The 22697-nt window shown below is 44.5% G+C and overlaps 1 protein-coding gene across 3 annotated transcripts in view; it reads left to right on the top strand.

Moving 5' to 3' along the window:
• Nucleotides 1-388: 388 nt before the first annotated feature.
• Nucleotides 389-22697, top strand: part of LOC121566427 (NACHT, LRR and PYD domains-containing protein 1 homolog) — a 40360-nt gene continuing 18051 nt past the window's right edge. The window contains exons 1-11 of one of the 3 annotated variants that reach the window (XM_041853642.2): nt 389-560; nt 12324-12418; nt 14551-14588; nt 15232-15296; nt 15429-15643; nt 15831-16090; nt 16250-16375; nt 16541-16673; nt 16759-16788; nt 18964-19246; nt 19711-19750. In XM_041853642.2, the coding sequence (XP_041709576.2) occupies nt 397-560; nt 12324-12418; nt 14551-14588; nt 15232-15296; nt 15429-15643; nt 15831-16090; nt 16250-16375; nt 16541-16673; nt 16759-16788; nt 18964-19246; nt 19711-19717 (1416 nt within the window). In that variant the 5' untranslated portion in view covers nt 389-396 and the 3' untranslated portion in view covers nt 19718-19750. Of the gene's footprint in view, nt 561-12323; nt 12419-14550; nt 14589-15231; nt 15297-15428; nt 15644-15830; nt 16091-16249; nt 16376-16540; nt 16674-16758; nt 16789-18963; nt 19247-19710; nt 19751-22697 lie in introns of those variants that run through there. The other 2 variants (XM_045217258.1, XM_045217257.1) reach the window with 2 other exon arrangements.

The raw sequence follows: 22697 nt of genomic DNA, 5'->3' as shown, positions 1-22697 counted from the left end.
AACTGACAAATGCTGTTATCAAGGTCATTTCACTTAGCAGATGACGTCGTTGTGTGAACTCTGTGACAGTAAAAGTCTTGTCATTGTTAATGGTTCTTCAACAATGTTCAGAAATATTGACTGTTCTGTTATTTCTTATTGTAGCTGAGTGAGCTGTGACTTACATCTAAAATGAGTCTCTCTGGGGAGAGAGAGGAGGGGACCACTGCCTCTAAAATGAGTCTCTCTGGGGAGAGAGAGGAGGGGACCACTGCCTCTAAAATGAGTCTCTCTGGGGAGAGAGAGGAGGAGACCACTGCCTCTAAAATGAGTCTCTCTGGGGAGAGAGAGGAGGGGACCACTGCCTCTAAAATGAGTCTCTCTGGGGAGAGAGAGGAGGGGACCACTGCCTCTAAAATGAGTCTCTCTGGGGAGAGAGAGGAGGGGACCACTGCCTCTAAAATGAGTCTCTCTGGGGAGAGCGAGAAGAGAATCACTGCCTCTAAGAGGAAGTATTCTGAAACAGAGGAGGGGGCCACTGCCTCTAAAAAGAGTCTGCCTCAAGACACCAGTTCTAAGAGGTAAGAGATCAATTGTAAATATATACAGTTATTTTAAAGATGTACAACTAATTAAAGAGAAGTGTTTCCAAGTTACATAACAGGTAGGTAGGGCTGTGGCGGTCATGAAATGTTGTCAGCCGGTGATTGTCAAGCAAATAACTGCCGGTCTCACGGTAATTGGCCGTTAATGAACATAAACACATTTAGCATCTCCTGGCTTCCACACACAGCCTACAAGCCACTGATGCAGACCTTTGGAACATCTACATTTAAAAAAGTATAATAAATCCATGTAATATAGCCTACACCATCACAATAAATCCATTATTTATTTTAGATAGGTCTAAAATAACATGATATGAAGAAAATGTAGTCTATTTCAGAAGAACAGAATGGCATACTCTGAGTTGTCCTTATGTTAGGCCCTGATCTGGCTATGCCATATGGCTGTGGGCTACACTAGTTCATTTAGCAGACAAGATTGGCTTAGAATTCCATGGCATTATTTTATAGTATGAAGAATACAATTGAACATAGCTGAATAAAATAGAACATATATTTTCTCCAAACGATTTGAGGGAGTGCGCACATGCGGCTATTCTGTGTTGAGCGGTTAACAAAGAAACAGGTACTCCTGTATGCTTAATGTAGAGTTATTTATCTACTTTAGTTGTGATACAAACGTTGGGCCATATGTTTTGATTTTTAAAAAATTCTAAGGCTGCATGATGAGACTCTCTAATGATGATTTGAAAAAAGGTATCATGAAATGCATGAGCTCTGCTCTGTTTTTTTGCGCAGGCTGTACACACTTCATCAGTCTCTCATTCACAATTTGACAAACACTTGATATTCCTCGAATTTCCTGGCTGCATCCCCATTGTGTGGCCGTAATGCACCCTAAACAAATCCATGCCTTTTGTGGCCAGTGGCCGTTGTGCCCTTGGCTGAATATAATAATTATAATTCCATTCTCCCGGCTGCGTGCAGAAGCACCTCTCACTCACATGGCCCTCCGTCATGTGATCCGGTCTTTCTCACAGGCTCAAGTGAAGACCGACACATCGGGGACAGAACTGCGCATGTCCAATTCCGAGGCGCATATTGAAGATATTGGAAGAACTGTCCACAATTTATTTTCGTCAGCCAACAAGATGAGTAGGCCTAACGAACAGCAAAAGCACTAGCCTATGTCAATCTACAATCCCCATAGTACAAAAGTTGACCTGTTCTGTGCGAGAAATAAATATTCCAAAAAACGGTCTGGGATCGTTGTGGGATGCGATAGATCCCAAATTAATACAACCACTAGCATCAAAAAACCTGTTTTAAGCAATGAGCCTGACGCAACAGATGAGAACGTTTAGCTTAAAATGTTGAAAAGCTATTAGACTATTTATTCATTTCAGGGTACTAGGAGGTAACTAGCCCCCTGGGCTAACTTCTCCCCCCCGTAATTCACATTAAGACCATAAGATGTCGCCAAAATATTTTTCCAACACTTTCCCTGGCTGCCACTGCTTTTGCTCAACAAAAAATGTCCTCTATGTCATCACAACTTTTGGAGATATTTCAACAAAACGATTTTGTGGTAAATTGATCAAATTTTTTTAAATGGTAGAAGTTGGAGATGTATTCCAATGAAGTTAGATCTATATTTGTTTTTTAAATATACAAGTAGGTAAGCCTTAAGATTAAATAATCCACTTGTTTAGAGAGAAAAATGTAGATAATCTTTGAGTAAAGTAGTAATATGTTGGATAAGTGTGTTGGGGGCAACTCGCCCAGGGGGGCTAGTTACCCCTTTATGGTTATGAATGTGTTTCTACCTGTCATCTAGACATTGACTAGCCCAGTTAGTGCTAGTTTATGCTAACTTGCTAGCTAGCAACTTCACTAGCAGTAAATGCTAGGAGTGCTAGCTAGCAACCTTACTACCAGATCGTCTGAGGTAACATACATTAAAAAGAAAACGTAACTTGATTGCAATTGTAAATGTTTCCACTAGGGACTGATAGCTTTACAATTAATGTTACTTTATAACCTTTTAGCTATTTTACATAGAATTTTATGTCATATAGCTAGATAGCTAGCTACGTTTTTAAGAGAGAGCTTTTCAATTGGCATCTATCCCCCTGTTTTCAGTCACAGGTGGGGACTGGATTAGATGTGAGCAGTGAAGGAGGTGGGCTCATGAGTTGTGTTCCAATTTTACTGCGGATAGTTTTATTTGTGACCTATGTACAAATTAAAATCGTGCAATAGCAGAGCATAAGCGAGTTGACACATCAATGTTACACTGAGTTAAGTTATTGTTATTAAATGTTATATTCCAATGTTATTAGTTATATTCCATTCCAATATTATATTCCAATGAATTTTTTTTTTTTTATGAGTTAAAAACAACTATTGAAAACCTTTTGCTCCTGAATGTACTTTTAAAGACTGCTGGGATTTAAAATCTTGCATTATTCAAATCATATTTAGTTATAATTGTACATAATGGATTGTTTGGAAAAGGAACAACAAAGAAAGAACAAAGAAAATTAAAGGTGAGTTAAAAAGAGGGATTTTACATCAATCTCCCCAGGGCGGATATGAATGCTGACATGTTCAACACCATTTCCCCCCCATATTTTATTTAAATAATTAAAATAAGACAACTAGACTTAGCTTTGAAGTGTAACTTACTAAAGAATTTCTAAATAAAATGGATTAAATGGATTTTAACACACTTGTGTGATCATCGTCTACCCTCAGACCCCTTGACTTTTTCCACATTTTGTTACGTTACAGCCGTATTCTAAAATTGATTAAATTAGTTTTTACCCCCTCATCAATCTACACACAATACCCCAAAATGACAAAGCAAAAAAACAGGTTTTTAGAAATTGTAGCAAATTTATTTAAAAAAATACAAATATTCAGACCCTTTACTCAGTACTTTGTTGAAGCACCTTTGACATATATTACAGCCTTGAGTCTTCTTGGGTATGACACTATTTATTTTATTTTATTTTTATTTCACCTTTATTTAACCAGGTAAGCCAGTTGAGAACAAGTTCTCATTTACAACTGCGACCTGGCCAAGATAAAGCATAGTAGTGCGATAAAAACAACAACACAGAGTTACATATGGGGTAAAAATACATAAAGTCAAAAAAAAATACAACAGAAAATATATATACAGTGTGTGCAAATGTAGCAAGTTATGGAGGTAAGGCAATAAATAGGCTATAGTGCAAAATAATTACAATTAGTATTAACACTGGAATGCTAGATGTGCAAGAGATTATGTACAAATAGAGATACTGGGGTGCAAAATAAATAACAATATAGGGATGAGGTAGTTGGGTGGGCTAATTTCAGATGGGCTGTGTACAGGTGCAGTGATCGGTAAGGTGCTCTGACAACTGATGCTTAAAGTTAGTGAGGGAGATAAGAGTCTCCAGCTTCAGAGATTTTTGCAATTCGTTCCAGTCATTGGCAGCAGAGAACTGGAAGGAATGGCGGCCAAAGGAGGTGTTGGCTTTGGGAATGACCAGTGAGATATACCTGCTGGAGCGCAGACTACGGGTGGGTGCTGCTATGGTGACCAATGAGCTAAGATAAGGCGGGGATTTGCCTAGCAGTGATTTATAGATGGCCTGGAGCCAGTGGGTTTGACGACGAACATGTAGTGAGGACCAGCCAACAAGAGCGTACAGGTCACAGTGGTGGGTAGTGTATGGGGCTTTGGAGACAAAACGGATGGCACTGTGATAGACTACATCCAATTTGCTGAGTAGAGTGTTGGAGGCTATTTTGTAAATGACATCGCCGAAGTCAAGGATCGGTAGGATAGTCAGTTTTACGAGGGCATGTTTGGCAGCATGAGTGAAGGAGGCTTTGTTGCAAAATAGGAAGCCGATTCTAGATTTAACTTTGGATTGGAGATTCTTAATGTGAGTCTGGAAGGAGAGTTTACAGTCTAACCAGACACCTAGGTATTTGTAGTTGTCCACATACTCTAGGTCAGACCCGTCGAGAGTGGTGATTCTAGTCGGGTGGGCGGGTGCCAGCTGCGTTCGATTGAAGAGCATGCATTTAGTTTTACTAGTGTTTAAGAGCAGTTGGAGGCTACTGAAGGAGTGTTGTATGGCATTGAAGCTCGTTTGGAGGTTTGTTAACACAGTGTCCAATGAAGGGCCAGATGTATACAAAATGGTGTCGTCTGCGTAGAGGTGGATCTGAGAGTCACCAGCAGCAAGAGCGACATCATTGATATACACGGAGAAAAGAGTCGGCCCAAGAATTGAACCCTGTGGCACCCCCATAGAGACTGCCATAGGTCCAGACAACAGGCCCTCCGATTTGACACACTGAACTCTATCTGAGAAGTAGTTGGTGAACCAGGAGAGGCAGTCATTTGAGAAACCAAGGCTATTTAGTCTGCCAATAAGAATGCGGTGGTTGACAGAGTCGAAAGCCTTGGCCAGGTCGATGAAGACGGCTGCACAGTACTGTCTATTATCGATCGCGGTTATAATATCGTTTAGGACCTTGAGCGTGGCTGAAGTGCACCCATGACCAGCTCGGAAACCGGATTGCATAGCGGAGAAGGTACGGTGGGATTCGAAATGGTCGGTGATCTGTTTGTTAACTTTTCTAGAGTGTCACCCCCTTTGAAGAGGGGGATGACCGCGGCAGCTTTCCAATCTCTGGGGATCTCAGACGTTACGAAAGAGAGGTTGAACAGACTAGTAATAGGGGTTGCGACAATTTCGGCGGCTAGTTTTAGAAAGAAAGGGTCCAGATTGTCTATCCCAGCTGATTTGTAGGGGTCCAGATTTTGCAGCTCTTTCAGAACATCAGCTGTCTGAATTTGTGTGAAGGAGAAGCGGGGGGGGCATGGGCAAGTTGCAGCGGAGGGTGCAGAGTTGGTGGCCGGGGTAGTGGTAGCCAGGTGGAAAGCATGGCCAGCCGTAGCAAAATGCTTGTTGAAATTCTCGATTATTGTAGATTTATCGGTGGTGATAGTGTTTCCTAGCCTCAGTGCAGTAGGCAGCTGGGAGGAAGTGCTCTTATTCTCCATGGACTTTACAGTGTCCCAAAACTTTTTGGAGTTAGTGCTACAGGATGCAAATTTCTGTTTGAAAAAGTTAGCCTTTGCTTTCCTGACTGCTTGTGTATATTGGTTCCTAACTTCCCTGAAAAGTTGCATATCGCGGGGGCTATTTGATGCTAATGCAGTACGCCACAGGATGTTTTTGTGCTGGTCAAGGGCAGTCAAGTCTGAGGAGAACCAGGGGCTATATCTGTTCTTCGTTCTGTATTTTTTGAATGGGGCATGTTTATTTAAGATTGAGAGGAAATTACTTTTAAAGAACAACCAGGCATCCTCTACTGACAGAATGAGATCTATATCCATCCAGGATACCTGGGCCAGGTCAATTAGGAAGGCCTGCTCGCTAAAGTGTTTTAGGGAGCGTTTGACAGTGATGAGGGGTGGTCGTTTGACCGCGGACCCGTTACGGACGCAGGCAATAAGGCAGTGATCGCTGAGATCCTGGTTGAAGACAGCGGAGGTGTATTTAGAGGGTAAGTTAGTCAGGATGATATCTATGAGGGTACCCATGGTTACGGATTTAGGGTTGTACCTGGTAGGTTCGTTGATAATTTGCGTGAGATTGAGGGCATCTAGTTTGGATTGTAGGATGGCCGGGGTATTAAGCATATCCCAATTTAGGTCACCAAGCAGTACGAACTCTGAGGATAAATGGGGGGCGATCAATTCACATATGGTGTCCAGGGCACAGCTGGGGGCTGAGGGGGGTCTGTAGCAAGCAGCAACAGTGAGAGACTTATTTCTGGAAAGGTGGATTTTTAGAAGCTTGGCACACCTGTATTTGGAGAGTTTCTCCCATTCTTCTCTGCAGATCCTCTCAATCTCTGTCAGGTTGAATGGGGAGCGTCGCTGCACAGGTATTTTCAGGTCTCTCCAGAGATGTTCTATCGGGTTCAAGTCCTGGCTCTGGCTGGGCCACTCAAGGATATTCAGAGACTTGTCCCGAAGCCACTCCTGCATTGTCTTGGCTGTGTGCTTAGGGTAGTTGTCCTGTTGGAAAGTGAACCAGTCTGAGGTCCTGAGCTCTCTGGAGCAGGTTTTCATCAAAGATCTCTCTGTACTTTGCTCCGTTCATCTTTCCCTCGATCCTAACTAGTCTCCCAGTCCCTGCTGCTGAAAAACTTCCCCACAGCATGATGCTCCCACCACCATGCTTCACTGTAGGGATGGTGCCAGGTTTCCTCCAGGCGTGACGCTTGGCAATCCGGCCAAAGAGTTCAATCTTGGTTTCATCAGACCAGAGAATCTTGTTTCTCATGGTCTGAGAGTCCTTTTGGTGCATTTTGGCAAACTCCAAGCGGGCTGTCATGTGCCTTTTACTGAGGAATGGCTTCCGTCTGGCCACTCTACCATAAAAGCCTGATTGGTGGAGTGCTGCAAAGATGGTTGTCCTTCTGGAAGGTTCACCCATCTCCACAGAGGAACTCTGGAGCTCTGTCAGAGTGACCATCGGGTTCTTGGTCACCTCCCCTGACCGAGGCCCTTTTCCCCCGATTGCTCAGTTTTGGCCAGGTGGTCAGCTCTAGGAAGAGTCTTGGTGGTTCCAAACTTCTTTCATTTAAGAATGATGGAGGCCACTGTGTTCTTGGAGACCTTCAATGCTGCATAAATGTTTTGGTACCCTTCCCCAGATCTGTGCCTCGACACAATCCTGTCTCGGAGCTCTACGGACAATTCCTTCGACCTCATGGCTTGGTCTTTGTTGTGACATGATCTGTCAACTGTGGGACCTTTTATATAGGCAGGTGTGTGCCTTTCCAAATCATGTCCAATCAATTTAATTTACCACAGGTGGACTCCAATCAAGTTGTAGAAACATCTCAAGGATGACCAATGGAAACAGGATGCACCTGAGCTCAATTTTGAGTCTCATAGCAAAGGGTCTGAATAGTTATGTAAATAAGGTATTTCAGTTTTTTTATTTTTTATACATTTGCAAACATTTTCTAATAACCTGTTTTTGCTTTGTCATTATGGGGAATTGTGTAGATTGAGAAAAATAAGAAGTATTTAATCAATTTTAGAATAATGCTGTAACATAACAAAATGTGGAAAAAGGGAAGGGGTTTGAATACTTTTCCGAATGCACTGAATACTAAATAATGTGTGAAATTCGTTTTGATTTAGAATGGACCATTATCATGCACCTGTCTCAAAGCAGCGGGGAAAAAATACATGTAATCTATGCACTTAAATAAAATAGAATGGAGGACGCTTTTCACATGGTTAATTTTCATGCCAGCCAGGTAGGCTATACTCCCGTTGTAAAGAGAAGCAATGTGCTTAATATTAGGAAAAGTTGATAAATAAATATTGTAGGCCTAGCATATAGAAAGCTGATGGGATCCTCCTCTATTTAATAGAGGCCATCACTCTGTTGCAATTGCATAGCCTATAAGAAATTAGCGCAACATGAGTTCATGGGCTCTCATGAAGTGTTTGACTAGATTTTCGATTACATTTGCATTGATGTCAGAGTGATTAGAGGGACAATAGAGTGCTGAGTACCAGGCAGTTAGCAAGTTTGGTAGGCTACTAATGACCATCAGCAGCATCAGAGCTTGGAGAAGCCTAATTACCATGACTAAATGGTCACGTGGAATTCAACTACCGTCATGACTCATGACCCCCGGTGTGGCGGTAATACGGTCCCCGTAATAGCCCTGCACATAGGCCTATATCATTAAGTCAAACGTTGAAAAAAATCTAATTGCAAACTGTAGCTTTAAAAGAAGGTAACCGCCCTCTTCCGCCCCCCCCCTGGAAGCCTCTTCCCCAGAGCAAAGAATCTGTATCACAAGCTAGGTTGCTATCCAATTGGCAACACATTTTCATGTGAATATTCTAAAATCAGCATGAAAGGAATATATCCTCACTGCGGTGGCGGTCGGCTTGGTCCTTCTGCCGATGAATGGCCATCTGGAGATGGACATGGGCGGCGTCCCAGACCTGTCCAGCCCTGCGGAACCACTCGTCGACAGCAGGCGCGTCGGTCTGGCTGGGTGTCCAAGGGGCCAGGGCCGGCTGGTACCCCAGGACGCACTGGAAGGGAGTGAGCCCTGTGGAGGAGTGAACGAGGGAGTTCTGGGCATATTCTGCCCAGGGAAGAAACCTTGCCCACTCACCCTGCCGGTCCTGACAGTGGCAACGAAGAAACCTCCCCAGCTCCTGGTTCATGCGCTCCACCTGCCCATTCGACTGAGGCCTATACCCGGAAGTGAGGCTGGCCGTGGCCCCGATCTTCTCCAGGAAAGCCTTCCACACTCGGGAGGTGAATTGGGGGCCACGGTCCGAGACAATGTCCTCCGGAAGTCCATAATGCTGGAAGACCTGTTGGAACAGGACCTCAGCGACCTGGAGAGCAGAAGGAAGACCAGTTAGTGGCAAAAAACGCATGATTTGGAGAAACGATCTACGACCACCATGACTGTGGTGAAGCCGTCAGAACGTGGAAGGTCGGTGACAAAGTCTATGGACAGGTGTGACCAAGGTTGCTGAGGCACTGGAAGAGGAACTAGTTTGCCTGCCGGGGCGTTCCGAGGTGTCCTCGTTTGGGCACATACGGAACAGGAGTTGACATAGCGGGAGACATCAGAAGCCAAGGTGGGCCACCATTATTTTTGGGCTAGAGAATGCAGGGTGCGCATAATACCAGAGTGCCCTGCCGTAAGGGTGGTGTGCGCCCAGATCAGCAGGCGGTCACGGACACTGGTGGGTACATACACGCGACCCGGAGGGGCGTTGGCAGGCGCTGGGTCCTCCTGAGCCGCCAGGCGGATGTCTTCGTCCACATCCCAAACGACAGGAGCAACGATGAGAGACGAGGGCAGGATCCCCCAGATCCTTCCTTTCTCCGGTATGGTGCATCCTGGAGAGTGCGTCGGCCTTCACATTCTGGGATCCTGGGCGGTAGGACAGAATGAATTGGAAGCGAGTGAGAAATTGGGCCCACCTGGGTTGACGAGAGTTCATCCGTTTTTCTGCCCGTATGTGCTCCAAATTCCGGTGGTCAGTAAGAATCCGGAATGGATGGACTGCGCCCTCCAGCCAGTGTCTCCATTCCTCCAGAGCGAGGACCACCGCCAACAGCTCCCTGTCTCCAACTACATAGTTCCTCTCTGCGGGGCTAAGCTTTTTAGAGAAAAAGGCACAGGGATAAATTTTCTCTGGCTTACTGTGCCGCTGGGAGAGGACCGTACCCACGTCCACCTCCAGGATGAAAGGACGAGATGGATCTGGGTGTTTTAGGATGGGTGCTGTGGTGAACCTCTCCTTCAGCCTCTTGAAGGCAGCGTCAGCCTCAGGGTTCCAGGCCAGCTTCTGAGGCCCACCCTTCAGGAGAGAGGTGAGCGGGGTGGCTATGGAGCTGAAGGACCTGATGAAACCCCTCCAGCTCCATGGCTTGATGACTCATTGCGAGCTCACAGAGCAGAGCTCTGGGCAGCTGAGCGGAAATGGAAGAAAACTAGACTCCCTGCGGACCTGGCATCTTTTCACTCCCTCCTCTCTACATTTTCTTCATCTGTTTCTGCTGCTAAGGCCACTTTCTACCACTCTAAATTCCAAGCATCTGCCTCTAACCCTAGGAAGCTCTTTGCCACATTCTCCTCCCTGCTGAACCCCCCCCTCCCCCTCCTCCATCTCTGTGGATGACTTCGTCAACCATTTTGAAAAGAAGGTTGACGACATCCGATCCTCGTTTGTTAAGTCAAATGACACTGCTGGTCCTGCTCACACTGCCCTACCCTATGCTTTGACTTCTTTCTCCCCTCTCTCTCCAGATAAAATCTTGCGACTTGTGACGGCAGGCCGCCCAACAACCTGCCCGCTTGACCCTATCCCCTCCTCCCTTCTCCAGAACATCTCCGGTGACCTTCTCCCTTACCTCACCTCACTGATCAACTCATCCTTGACCGCTGGCTATGTCCCTTCCGTCTTCAAGAGAGCGAGAGTTGCACCCCTTCTCAAAAAACCAACACTCGATCCCTCTGATGTCAACAACTACAGACCAGTATCCCTTCTTTCTTTTCTCTCCAAAACTATTGAGCGTGCCGTCTTTAGCCAACTCTCTTGCTATCTCTCTCAGAATGACCTTCTTGATCCAAACCAGTCAGGTTTCAAGACTGGTCATTCAACTGAGACTGCTCTTCTCTGTGTCACGGAGGCTCTCCGCATTGCTAAAGCTAACTCTCTCTCCTCTGCTCTTGTCCTTCTAGACCTGTCTGCTGCCTTTGATACTGTGAACCATCAGATCCTCCTCTCCACCCTCTCCGAGCTGGGCATCTCCGGTGCGGCTCACTCTTGGATTGCGTCCTACCTGACCGGTCGCTCCTACCAAGTGGCGTGGCGAGAAGCTGTCTCCGCACCACGTGCTCTCACCACTGGTGTCCCCCAGGGCTCAGTTCTAGGCCCTCTCCTATTCTCCCTATACACCAAGTCACTTGGCTCTGTCATATCCTCACATGGCCTCTCCTATCATTGCTACGCTGACGACACACAACTAATCTTCTCCTTTCCCCCTTCTGATAACCAGGTGGCGAATCGCATCTCTGCATGTCTGGCAGACATATCAGTATGGATGACGGATCACCACCTCAAGCTGAACCTTGGCAAGACGGAGCTGCTCTTCCTCCCGGGGAAGGACTGCCTGTTCCATGATCTCGCCATCACGGTTGACAACTCCGTTGTGTCCTCCTCCCAGAGTGCGAAGAGCCTTGGCGTGACCCTGGACAACACCCTGTCGTTCTCCGCTAACATCAAGGCGGTGACCCGATCCTGTAGGTTCATGCTCTACAACATTCGGAGAGTACGACCCTGCCTTACACAGGAAGCGGCACAGGTCCTAATCCAGGCACTTGTCATCTCCCGTCTGGATTACTGCAACTCGCTGTTGGCTGGGCTCCCTGCCTGTGCCATTAAACCCCTACAACTCATCCAGAATGCCGCAGCCCGTCTAGTGTTCAACCTTCCCAAGTTCTCTCCACGTCACCCCGCTCCTCCGCACACTCCACTGGCTTCCAGTTGAAGCTCGCATCTGCTACAAGACCATGGTGCTTGCCTACGGAGCTGTGAGGGGAACGGCACCTCCGTACCTTCAGGCTCTGATCAGTCCCTACACCCAAACGAGGGCATTGCGTTCATCCACCTCTGGCCTGCTGGCTCCCTACCTCTGCGGAAGCATAGTTCCCGCTCAGCCCAGTCAAAACTGTTCGCTGCTCTGGCACCCCAATGGTGGAACAAGCTCCCTCACGACGCCAGGACAGCGGAGTCACTCACCACCTTCCGGAGACATTTGAAACCCCACCTCTTTAAGGAATACCTGGGATAGGATAAAGTAATCCTTCTACCCCCCTTACCCCAACCCCCCAAAAAAAAAAAAAAAAAAAATTAATACAATTATATAACAAAAACAAAAATATATATATAAAATTAAAACATTGTAAAGTGGTGATCCCACTGGCTATAAGGTGAATGCACCTATTTGTAAGTCGCTCTGGATAAGAGCGTCTGCTAAATGACGTAAATGTAAATGTAAATTTAGGCCACCATAGGGAGTGGTTCTATCACCCGTTATACACCTTTGTATTGCTTATGAAGACTGTATGTATGCTATATAAAGCCTTTATAAGTTGTATTTAGTTTAATCACAGTCTATCCTTCTGCTTTACCAACAGCAGAGACCATGGTGGAGAGTGTTGTATCAAGTCTGGACCTGAGAACACCAGAGACCATGGTGGAGAGTGCTGTATCAAGCCTGGACCTGAGAAATGTGAGTGTTAACTGATTTAATTGTTTTTCAATCAAAATAATTTTAAAGCGTTCATTATACTTGAGTCCCAGGCAAGGAACACAATCATGATCTATTTGGTCAAAACAAACTTAAATGTAGAGTCAGCAATATGATGTAGATGCACAAAGTAAATAGCAATGTGGGTCAATTTCTGCAACAACTACAGTGAGGGAAAAAAATATTTGATCCCCTGCTGATTTTGTACGTTTGCCCACTGACAAAGACATGATCAGTCTATAATTTTAATGGTAGGTTTATTTGAACAGTGAGAGACAGAATAACAACAACAAAAATCCAGAAAAATGCATTTCAAAAATGTTATAAATTGATTTGCATTTTAATGAGGGAAATAAGTATTTGACCCCCTCTCAATCAGAAAGATTTCTGGCTCCCAGGTGCCTTTTATACAGGTAACGAGCTGAGATTAGGAGCACACTCTTAAAGGGAGTGCTCCTAATCTCAGTTTGTTACCTGTATAAAAGACACCTGTCCACAGAAGCAAGCAATCAATCAATCAGATTCCAAACTCTCCACCATGGCCAAGACCAAAGAGCTCTCCAAGGATGTCAGGGACAAGATTGTAGACCTACACAAAGCTGGAATGGGCTACAAGACCATCGCCAAGCAGCTTGGTGAGAAGGTGACAACAGTTGGTACGATTATTTGCAAATGGAAGAAACACAAAATAACTGTCAATCTCCCTCGGCCTGGGGCTCCATGCAAGATCTCACCTCGTGGAGTTGCAATGATCATGAGAATGGTGAGGAATCAGCCCAGAACTACAAGGGAGGATCTTGTCAATGATCTCAAGGCAGCTGGGACCATAGTCACCAAGAAAACAATTGGTAACACACTACGCCGTGAAGGACTGAAATCCTGCAGCGCCCGCAAGGTCCCCCTGCTCAAGAAAGCACATATACAGGGCCGTCTGAAGTTTGCCAATGAACATCTGAATGGGTGGGTGAAAGTGTTGAGGTCAGATGAGACCAAAATCGAGCTCTTTGGCAATAACTCAACTCGCCGTGTTTGGAGGAGGAGGAATGCTGCCTATGACCCCAAGAACACCATCCCCACTGTCAAGCATGGAGGTGGAAACATTATGCTTTGGGGGTGTTTTTCTGCTAAGGGGACAGGACAACTTCACCGCATCAAAGGGACTTAGGACGGGGCCATGTACCTTTCAATCTTGGGTGAGAACCTCCTTCCCTCAGCCAGGGCATTGAAAATGGGTCGTGGATGGGTATTCCAGCATGACAATGACCCAAAACACATGGCCAAGGCAACAAAGGAGTGACTCAAGAAGAAGCACATTAAGGTCCTGGAGTGGCCTAGCCCATAGAAAATCTGTGGAGGGAGCTGAAGGTTCGAGTTGCCAAACGTCAGCCTCGAAACCTTAATGACTTGGAGAAGATCCCTCCTGAGACGTGTGCAAACCTGGTGGCCAACTACAAGAAACGTCTGACCTCTGTGATTGCCAACAAGTCATGTTTTGCAGAGGGGTCAAATACTTATTTCCCTCATTAAAATGCAAATCAATTTATAACATTTTTTACATGCTTTTTTCTGGATTTTTTTGTTGTTATTCTGTCTCTCACTGTTCAAATAAACCTACCATTAAAATTAGACTGATCATGTTTTGTCAGTGGGCAAACGTACAAAATCAGCAGGGGATCAAATACTTTTTTCCCTCACTGTAAGGGCATTAGAGCGCGATGCTAAACTTCTCAGCTGTTTTGGTCCCGTGACTACCACGCTGTAAGAGAGTGAAGAGAACCCGTGCACATGGGCAGATACTGTGTGTGACTGTGTGAGAGAGAAATAAGGCATCTTGCTCATCACAATATCTGCGGTGGTGCTCGTACAACATCATTTAGCTGACTCTACCTTTTAAGCTCTCATCCTGGGATCTACCAGAAATCAGGCCCCCGACATCTCCAAAACATGGACCAGAATCATGTTGTTTCCTGCTTCCACAAACATTCATTAATATACACTGTGTGCTAATGAGACTGTTGCTAACATATATAGATTTTTATTACAAGTCTATTTAATAATTATTAATTAGTTATTACATGAGATTGTCCATTTTAAATAACTACTTTTGACTTCAGGGATTCCTCAGAGCTGTAAGACTTGTGACCATGTTGAGGTAAGTCATAATGTCAATTCTTACTTTTACATACCTTCAGGAGTCAGGCACAGTCTGAAAGCCAGGTGTGTACTGACCAACCATTCATACTGGGATATAGACAGTCCTGTGTTCTGCTTTAGTAATATATACACAGTCTGAAAGCCAGGTGTGTACTGACCAACCATTCATACTGGGATATAGACAGTCCTGTGTTCTGCTTTAGTAATATAAACACAGTCTGAAAGCCAGGTGTGTACTGACCAACCATTCATACTGGGATATAGACAGTCCTGTGTTCTGCTTTAGTAATATAAACACAGTCTGAAAGCCAGGTGTGTACTGACCAACCATTCATACTGGGATATAGACAGTCCTGTGTTCTGCTTGTAGGAATGCAGGATTTTAGCTGTTGTCATATTTTGTCATTAGACAGTTTAATTGGATAAATCACCAGCATTCCATGTAACATTGAATAAAGACATTAGATTAGTTACTTTGGTTAATGGGCCAGTTTCCCGGACACAGATTAAGCCTAGTCCTGGACCTTAAATAACTTTCTATTGAAACTTCCATTGATCATGCTTTAAGTCCAGCACTAGACTCAATCTGTGTCCAGGAAACTGGCCCCATATGTATAACTGACATGCTTGTCCTTGTTCAGGACTCCACACACTGGCTTCAGATTGAACCCTTGACTTCCACTGTCCAGGGAGTGACAATGTTCAGGTAAAATAACTACTTTTAACATTTCATTCCACTTGCTAGTGTATTTCCCCATTACCTTTGGGAATAGGCTTCTAATCCAACCTCTCCATTTGACGATTGACCCTCTCTACCATATCTTGTTGTTGCCCTCAGGCACAGGACACCCAAAGGGCGTTATGAGTGCACAGTGTCTGGGCTCCACTGGGTGTGTGACAGAGATGTCATTCTGAAGTATCACTTCAGGAACTGGTATCCCTATAGTCACCTTCTGAAAGACATGCAGTACGGACAAGGTGGTCCATTGCTGGACATCACTATGGAGTTAGGTGAACTGGAGGAAGTTCATCTGCCACACTTTGTCTGTTTAGGTAAAACCATATTGACATAGTATTCAGAAAGACATTTCCATGTAACTGAGTTTCACTTCCTGAATGAATGAATGAATATTCTGGGAGTTTGAGTTTACTGTGATCTGATACTGCATATTCTTTGTGTTTTAGTTGGATGAATAATACAATATTTGTCTTTCTGTCTCCTTTTTATTGTGTTGTTCAGGGACCAACCCTTCCCTGAGGAATGAGATGAAGATTCTTCATGTAGAGGAACATGGAGTGTCTTTTGAGGAAGTGCATGAGGTCACCAGATTCCATGCTAAGATTCTCCATCCCAAGTTCTCAGTTATCTCTGTTATACTGAGCTATATCTTTTCGTGGAACATAGATGTCCACTGTGAGCTGATGCTCTATATGACAGTGAAAAAGCAAACACTAATTCCACGCCTATACCTGTTCCCCAGTAACCCCAGCCAAATACAGGTGAGGTACCATTATTTTAGAGGTGACCTTAACTAAGCAGTGGTACGGTTTATGTTGACACTCATAACATGAAGATAATAGTGTGTTGCTAGTTTTCTGAATAATGTTTGAATAAGACTATACATTGACTGGCTGTGTATTCCATGCCTCGTTTCGCAGGCTGTGGAACAACAGGAAAAGTCTCAAGGGTCTTCAAGGGTTCTCATCTCAAGACCAGAGCAGGCCTTCAAACTGAATAGTTACTTCAGACTGAACATTCCCTGTTCTACCGCCATCAATCCACAGGTACAGTTTTAGTAGACTAAGAACATGAATCTGACATTTAAGTCACATTTCTATCCATTGCTCTCTGTCGCTCGATGGCTCTCAATTCACATGGCTTTATTGGCATGGGAAACATATGTTTACATTGCAAGCAATCTCTCTCTCGTTCTCTCCATCTCTCTCCAGAAGATTCATCTCATACATAGAGACTCCACACCAAGCTTTTTCAAGGCGGTTGTGAAAATGACAGGGGTTGACATTGAGATGGAGTTATTCGGTGATGATGAGAGGATTGCATGGAAAGAAGTGGTATCACAAGGTAGGAGCATATGTCAATCATAACTTTGTACTTTTGTAACAGATGCTATTTAGAGTGATATAACCTCATTTTGTTTATCTTTCAGATGAATACATTACTGCCACCCATTCAACAAGTAAGTAAACATGAGTTACAGTGCATTCGGAAAGTATTCAGACCCCTTGAATTGTTCCACATTTTGTTACGTTACAGCCTTATTATAAAATTGATTAAATCGTTTTTTCCCCCTCATCAATCTGCACACAACACCCCATAATGACAAAGCAAAAACAGGTTTTAGACATTTTTGCAAATGTGTATATATAAAATAAAATCACATTTACATAAGTATTTAGACCCTTTACTCAGTACTTTGTTGAAGCACCTTTGGCAGCGATAACAGCCTCGATTCTTCTTGGGTATGATGCTAGAAGCTTGGCACACCTGTATTTGGGGAGTTTCTCCCATTCTTCTCTGCAGATCCTCTCAAGCTCTGTCAGGTTGGATGGGGCGCGTCGCTGCACAGCTATTTACAGGTCTCCAGAGATGTCCGATCGGGTTCAAGTCCAGGCTCTGGCTGGGCCACTCAAGGACATTCAGAGACTTGTCCCGGAGCCACTCCTGCGTTGTCTTGTCTGTGTGCTTAGGGTCGTTGTCCTGTTGGAAGGTGAACCTTCGCCCCAGTCTGAGGTCCTGAGCGCTCTGGAGCAGGTTTTCATTAAGGATCTCTCTGTACTTTGCTCCATTCATCTTTCCCTCGATCCTGACTAGTCTCCCAGTCCCTGCCACTGAAAAACATCCCCACAGCATGATGCTGCCACCACCATGCTTCACCGTAGGGATGGTGCCAGGGTTCTTCCAGATGTGACGCTTGGCATTCAGGCCAAAGAGTTCAATCTTGGTTTCATCAGACCAGAGAATCTTGTTTCTCATGGTCTGAGAGTCCTTTAGGTGCCTTTTGGCAAACTCCAAGCGGGCTGTCATGTGTCTTTTACTGAGGAGTAGCTTCCGTCTGGCCACTCTACCATAAAGGCCTGATTGGTGGAGTTCTGCAGAGATGGTTGTCCTTCTGGAAGGTTCTCCCATCTCCACAGAGGAGCTCTGGAGCTCTTTCAGAGTGACCATCAGGTTCTTGGTCACCTCCCTGACCAAGGCCCTTCTCCCCCGATTGCTCAGTTTAGCCAGGCGGCCAGCTCTAGGAAGAGTCTTGGTGGTTCCAAACTTCTTCCATTTAAGAATGATAGAGGCCACTGTGTTCTTTGAGACCTTCAATGCTGCAGAACTGTTTCGGTACCCTTCCCCAGATCTGGGCCTCGACACAATCCTGTCTCGGAGCTCTACGGACAATTCCTTCGACCTCATGGCTTGGTTTTTGCTCTGACATGCACTGTCAACTGTGGGACCTTATATAGACAGGTATGTTCCTTCCCAAACATGTCCAATCAATTATATGTACCACAGGTGGACTCCAATCAAGTTGTTCAAACATCTCAAGGATGATCAATGGAAACAGCATGCACCTGAGCTCAATTTCAAATATCATAGCAAAGGGTCTGAATACTTATTTCGATAAGGTATTTCTGTTTTGGAATATTTTTATTCTGTATATTTTGTATTCTTCTGTTCACTCTGTCATTTAAGTCATTATTGTGGAGTCACTACAATGTTGTTGATCCATCCTCAGTTTTCTCCCATCACAGACATTGAACTCTGTAGCTGTTTTAAAATCACCAATGAACTCATGGTGACATCACTAACAGTTTCCTTCCTGTCCTGCAGCTCAGTTCAGAAGGACGACTGCATCTTTGATGTGTCTGGGTGGTTTAATACATCACCCACAGGATAATTATTAACTTGACCATGCTTAAAGAGAGATTCAATGTCTGATTTGTTATTGTTACCCATCTACCAATCACTGCCCTTCTTTATGAGGCTTTCTAAAAGATCCCTGGTCTTTGTATATAGTTGAATCTGTGCTTGAAATGCGATACTTGACTGAGGGACCTTCCAGATGTTGAATGTATGGGGGACAGGCCCACTTTGACAATAGAGTATTCTGAGTAGATTGTTGAGAAAACATTAATAAGGGCATCTATTTTCAATGACTTCTCAATAAACCTAATAGGAAAAACTATTATTTCAATTTTTTTATTTTAAATTGACTGACTTTAATTGGAATTGACCACAACCCTGGAGTCGGCTCTATACAATAAATGACTATCAGAGGAATGATAACTGGAGAGACTGGAAGATGTAGAAACAGCTGCTGTTAACCCTAAAGCCATATTAATTTAATTGACCCCCCCTTCAGCATTAACAGTCCCTGACATTCCTGCTGAGGAGTTTCTGAAGAAACACTGGGCTAAACTAATTCAGCGAACCAAAAACTCAATGCCAATAGCAGATGATCTGTGGTCAAAGAACATGATTGGTGAAGAAGAGCACTCCAGAATAACAGCTGAAACAACTGAACAGGACCGAATGAGAAAACTACTGAAAGCAGTCATCCCCAAAGGACCAGAAGTGACGGGAGCTTGTCTCAAAGCTCTCGTTGAACATGAAAACCATCTTGTTAGGGACTTGAGTGAATCTAGGTAAGACAGTTTTCTTTGCTCCCTCCCTTGAATATGTGTAATGATTAAAATGTAGGTCAAATAAAAACACAGCTACCCAGATCAAAGAGGAACTGTTTTTCCAGAATGGAAGCATGTTTTTGTGTTTCTGTCTGTAATAAATGACTGTTATCTTATTGTAGTTACATCATAGGACCATCATCACATCATTATCTCAGGTGGAACTCCCCCTTCTCCTCCATACTTTCTGATCTCTCTCTCACCTTCTCCTCCATACTCTCTGATCTCTCTCTTCCCTTCTCCTCCATACTTTCTGATCTCTCTTCCCTTCTCCTCCATACTTTCTGATCTCTCTCTTCCCTTCTCCTCCATACTTTCTGATCTCTCTCTTCCCTTCTCCTCCATACTTTCTGATCTCTCTCTTCCCTTCTCCTCCATACTTTCTGATCTCTCTCTTCCCTTCTCCTCCATCCTCTTTCTTGTAGAACCTAATCTGAAGACGCTGAGGCCTGTCTCCTAGTCTGTGGACTAAGACACTTCTTCACCTCGTCAAGCCAGTGCTACAGCATGAAGCTGGCTAGACAATGACACTTCTTCACCTCGTGAAGCCAGTGCTACGGCATGAAGCTGGCTAGACAAAGACACTTCTTCACCTCGTCAAGCCAGTGCTACGGCATGAAGCTGGCTAGACAAAAACACTTATTCACCTCGTCAAGCCAGTGCTACGGCATGAAGCTGGCTAGACAAAAACACTTATTCACCTCGTCAAGCCAGTGCTACGGCATGAAGCTGGCTAGACAAAGACACTTCTTCACCTCGTCAAGCCAGTGCTACAGCATGAAGCTGGCTAGACAAAGACACTTCTTCACCTCGTCAAGCCAGTGCTACAGCATGAAGCTGGCTAGACAAAGACACTTCTTCACCTCGTCAAGCCAGTGCTACAGCATGAAGCTGGCTAGTCAAAGACACTTCTTCACCTCGTCAAGCCAGTGCTACAGCATGAAGCTGGCTAGTCAAAAACACACCACCACGTTGACATCTTGACCTTCCTTAGATCCTTTATGGGATTGCAACTCACTCTGTCTGAAGGAAGGAAGGGAGGAAATGGCCTCAATAAAGGGGATACCTGAGAGGGCAGAGAAGGCACGTGACATCATCGACATGGTGTTGAGAAAAGGAACTGAGTCATGTTCCAGGATGATAAACCTTCTTGGGAAGATGGACTCTCTGTCTTTGTACACAGCTTCAGATCTACAGTTGTAGCCAACCCCTGGGTGTGGGGAGACCAGGCAGAATAGACAGGCAGGGTGGTTCAACATGGTCTTGTTGTCTGTTGCTTTAATTCAGGCTCCCGAAAATGTACAGAAAATGTCAATCAAACATGACCACTATAATAGCAATAAACTAACCAAAGGTCCAGCCACACAGCCTCTCTCCTTCTGCAGCCTCCTGGAGGTGTGGATCTTCTAGCAGGAGGGTCAGTTAGTCCTCCACTAGGTACCTAGCTGGACCCCTATCTAGCAGGAGGGTCAGTTAGTCCTCCACTAGGTACCTAGGTATGGACCCCTATCTAGCAGGAGGGTCAGTTAGTCCTCCACTAGGTACCTAGCTGGACCCCTATCTAGCAGGAGGATCAGTTAGTCCTCCACTAGGTACCTAGCTGGACCCCTATCTAGCAGGAGGGTCAGTTAGTCCTCCACTAGGTACCTAGCTGGAGCCCTATCTAGCAGGAGGGCCAGTTAGTCCTCCACTAGGTACCTAGCTGGACCCCTATCTAGCAGGAGGGTCAGTTAGTCCTACACTAGGTACCTAGCTGGACCCCTATCTAGCAGGAGGGTCAGTTAGTCCTCCACTAGGTACCTAGGGATGGACCCCTATCTAGCAGAACATGTTGATACAACTATGTCTCTCTCTCACACCAACACACCTACCTACCTGATGTCTGTGTATTTTAAAGTTTAGATTTTAAATTTCATTGTATACGCATTGTAAGCATGTATTGTATACGCATTGTAAACATGTATTGTGATGTTATTGGAATTTACTTACTGTATTTGCATACTCACTGTGAATGTGTCCGGGAAAATAGCTCTGAGAATTTGGCATTAAACTTAAAACCACAGAAATGTATTTTATGAATATATTGTACAGTGTTGGCCTGATAGAGGTTAATGAGAGGGGCTGGATATCAACACAACCACCTCAGTCTATCAGCAGTTTTCTCAGTGAGAGCACATTGACCATTGACAGACATAAGGAGCTGTTCAACCTCTCACCCCTTTACCAATGACTTGAGAGTGGCTGAAGGACATATAAGGAGCGGTTCAACCTCTCTCCCCTTTACCAATGACTTGAGAGAGGCTGAAGGACATATAAGGAGCTGCTCAACCTCTCACCCCTTTACCAATGACTTGAGAGTGGCTGAAGGACATATAAGGAGCTGTTCAACCTCTCACCCCTTTACCAATGACTTGAGAGTGGCTGAAGGACATATAAGGAGCGGTTCAACCTCTCTCCCCTTTACCAATGACTTGAGAGAGGCTGAAGGACATATAAGGAGCTGTTCAACATCTCACCCCTTTACCAATGACTTGAGAGTGGCTGAAGGACATATAAGGAGCTGTTCAACCTCTCTCCCCTTTACCAATGACTTGAGAGTGGCTGAAGAACATATAAGGAGCTGTTCAACCTCTCTCCCCTTTACCAATGACTTGAGAGTGGCTGAAGGACATATAAGGAGCTGTTCAACCTCTCACCCCTTTACCAATGACTTGAGAGTGGCTGAAGGACATATAAGGAGCTGTTCAACCTCTCTCCCCTTTACCAATGACTTGAGAGTGGCTGAAGGACATATAAGGAGCTGTGCAACCTCTCTCCCCTTTACCAATGACTTGAGAGTGGCTGAAGGACATATAAGGAGCTGTTCAACCTCTCTCCCCTTTACCAATGACTTGAGAGTGGCTGAAGGACCAATCAGCCCCCATCTATACACAATGTTTTACTAAATGTTTTATAACGTTGTATTTTTCTATGTGTATCTACCTGCCCAGGGACTACAGCTAAATCTGGCACATTTACAGACATGTTGATTGATGTGCAGTATCCCTGTCAAATACATGTTGTACATGTCAATTAAAAGGAATGTATTGTGACTTAGAATGTTGTTTAACAATATGGAAAAAAGCAATAAAGTCAACTGCCTTTATAGCACAAATAATATTATAGCACTGACATTTGTTAACAGCATTGAAAGTAATGATTACTAGACAGTTGTCATGGTAAAAGCAGTAATAGAAATAACATTATTTATGATGCTACTATTAATAATAATAATAATAATAATATTATAATAATCAATTTTAGAAAACACTTTAAAATCCCATCGTTAATTAGATTAGATGAGTTTATTAGTCACATGGAGAGGGACGCAAAATCTTGTGCTCTGGGCTCCAACAGCGCAGGTCAAAATAAA

This window comes from Coregonus clupeaformis, unplaced genomic scaffold, assembly GCF_020615455.1.
Source record: "Coregonus clupeaformis isolate EN_2021a unplaced genomic scaffold, ASM2061545v1 scaf0984, whole genome shotgun sequence".
Taxonomy (NCBI): domain Eukaryota; kingdom Metazoa; phylum Chordata; class Actinopteri; order Salmoniformes; family Salmonidae; genus Coregonus; species Coregonus clupeaformis.
Note: the sequence above shows the minus strand (reverse complement) of the source record. Positions and strands in the feature narration are given on the sequence as shown.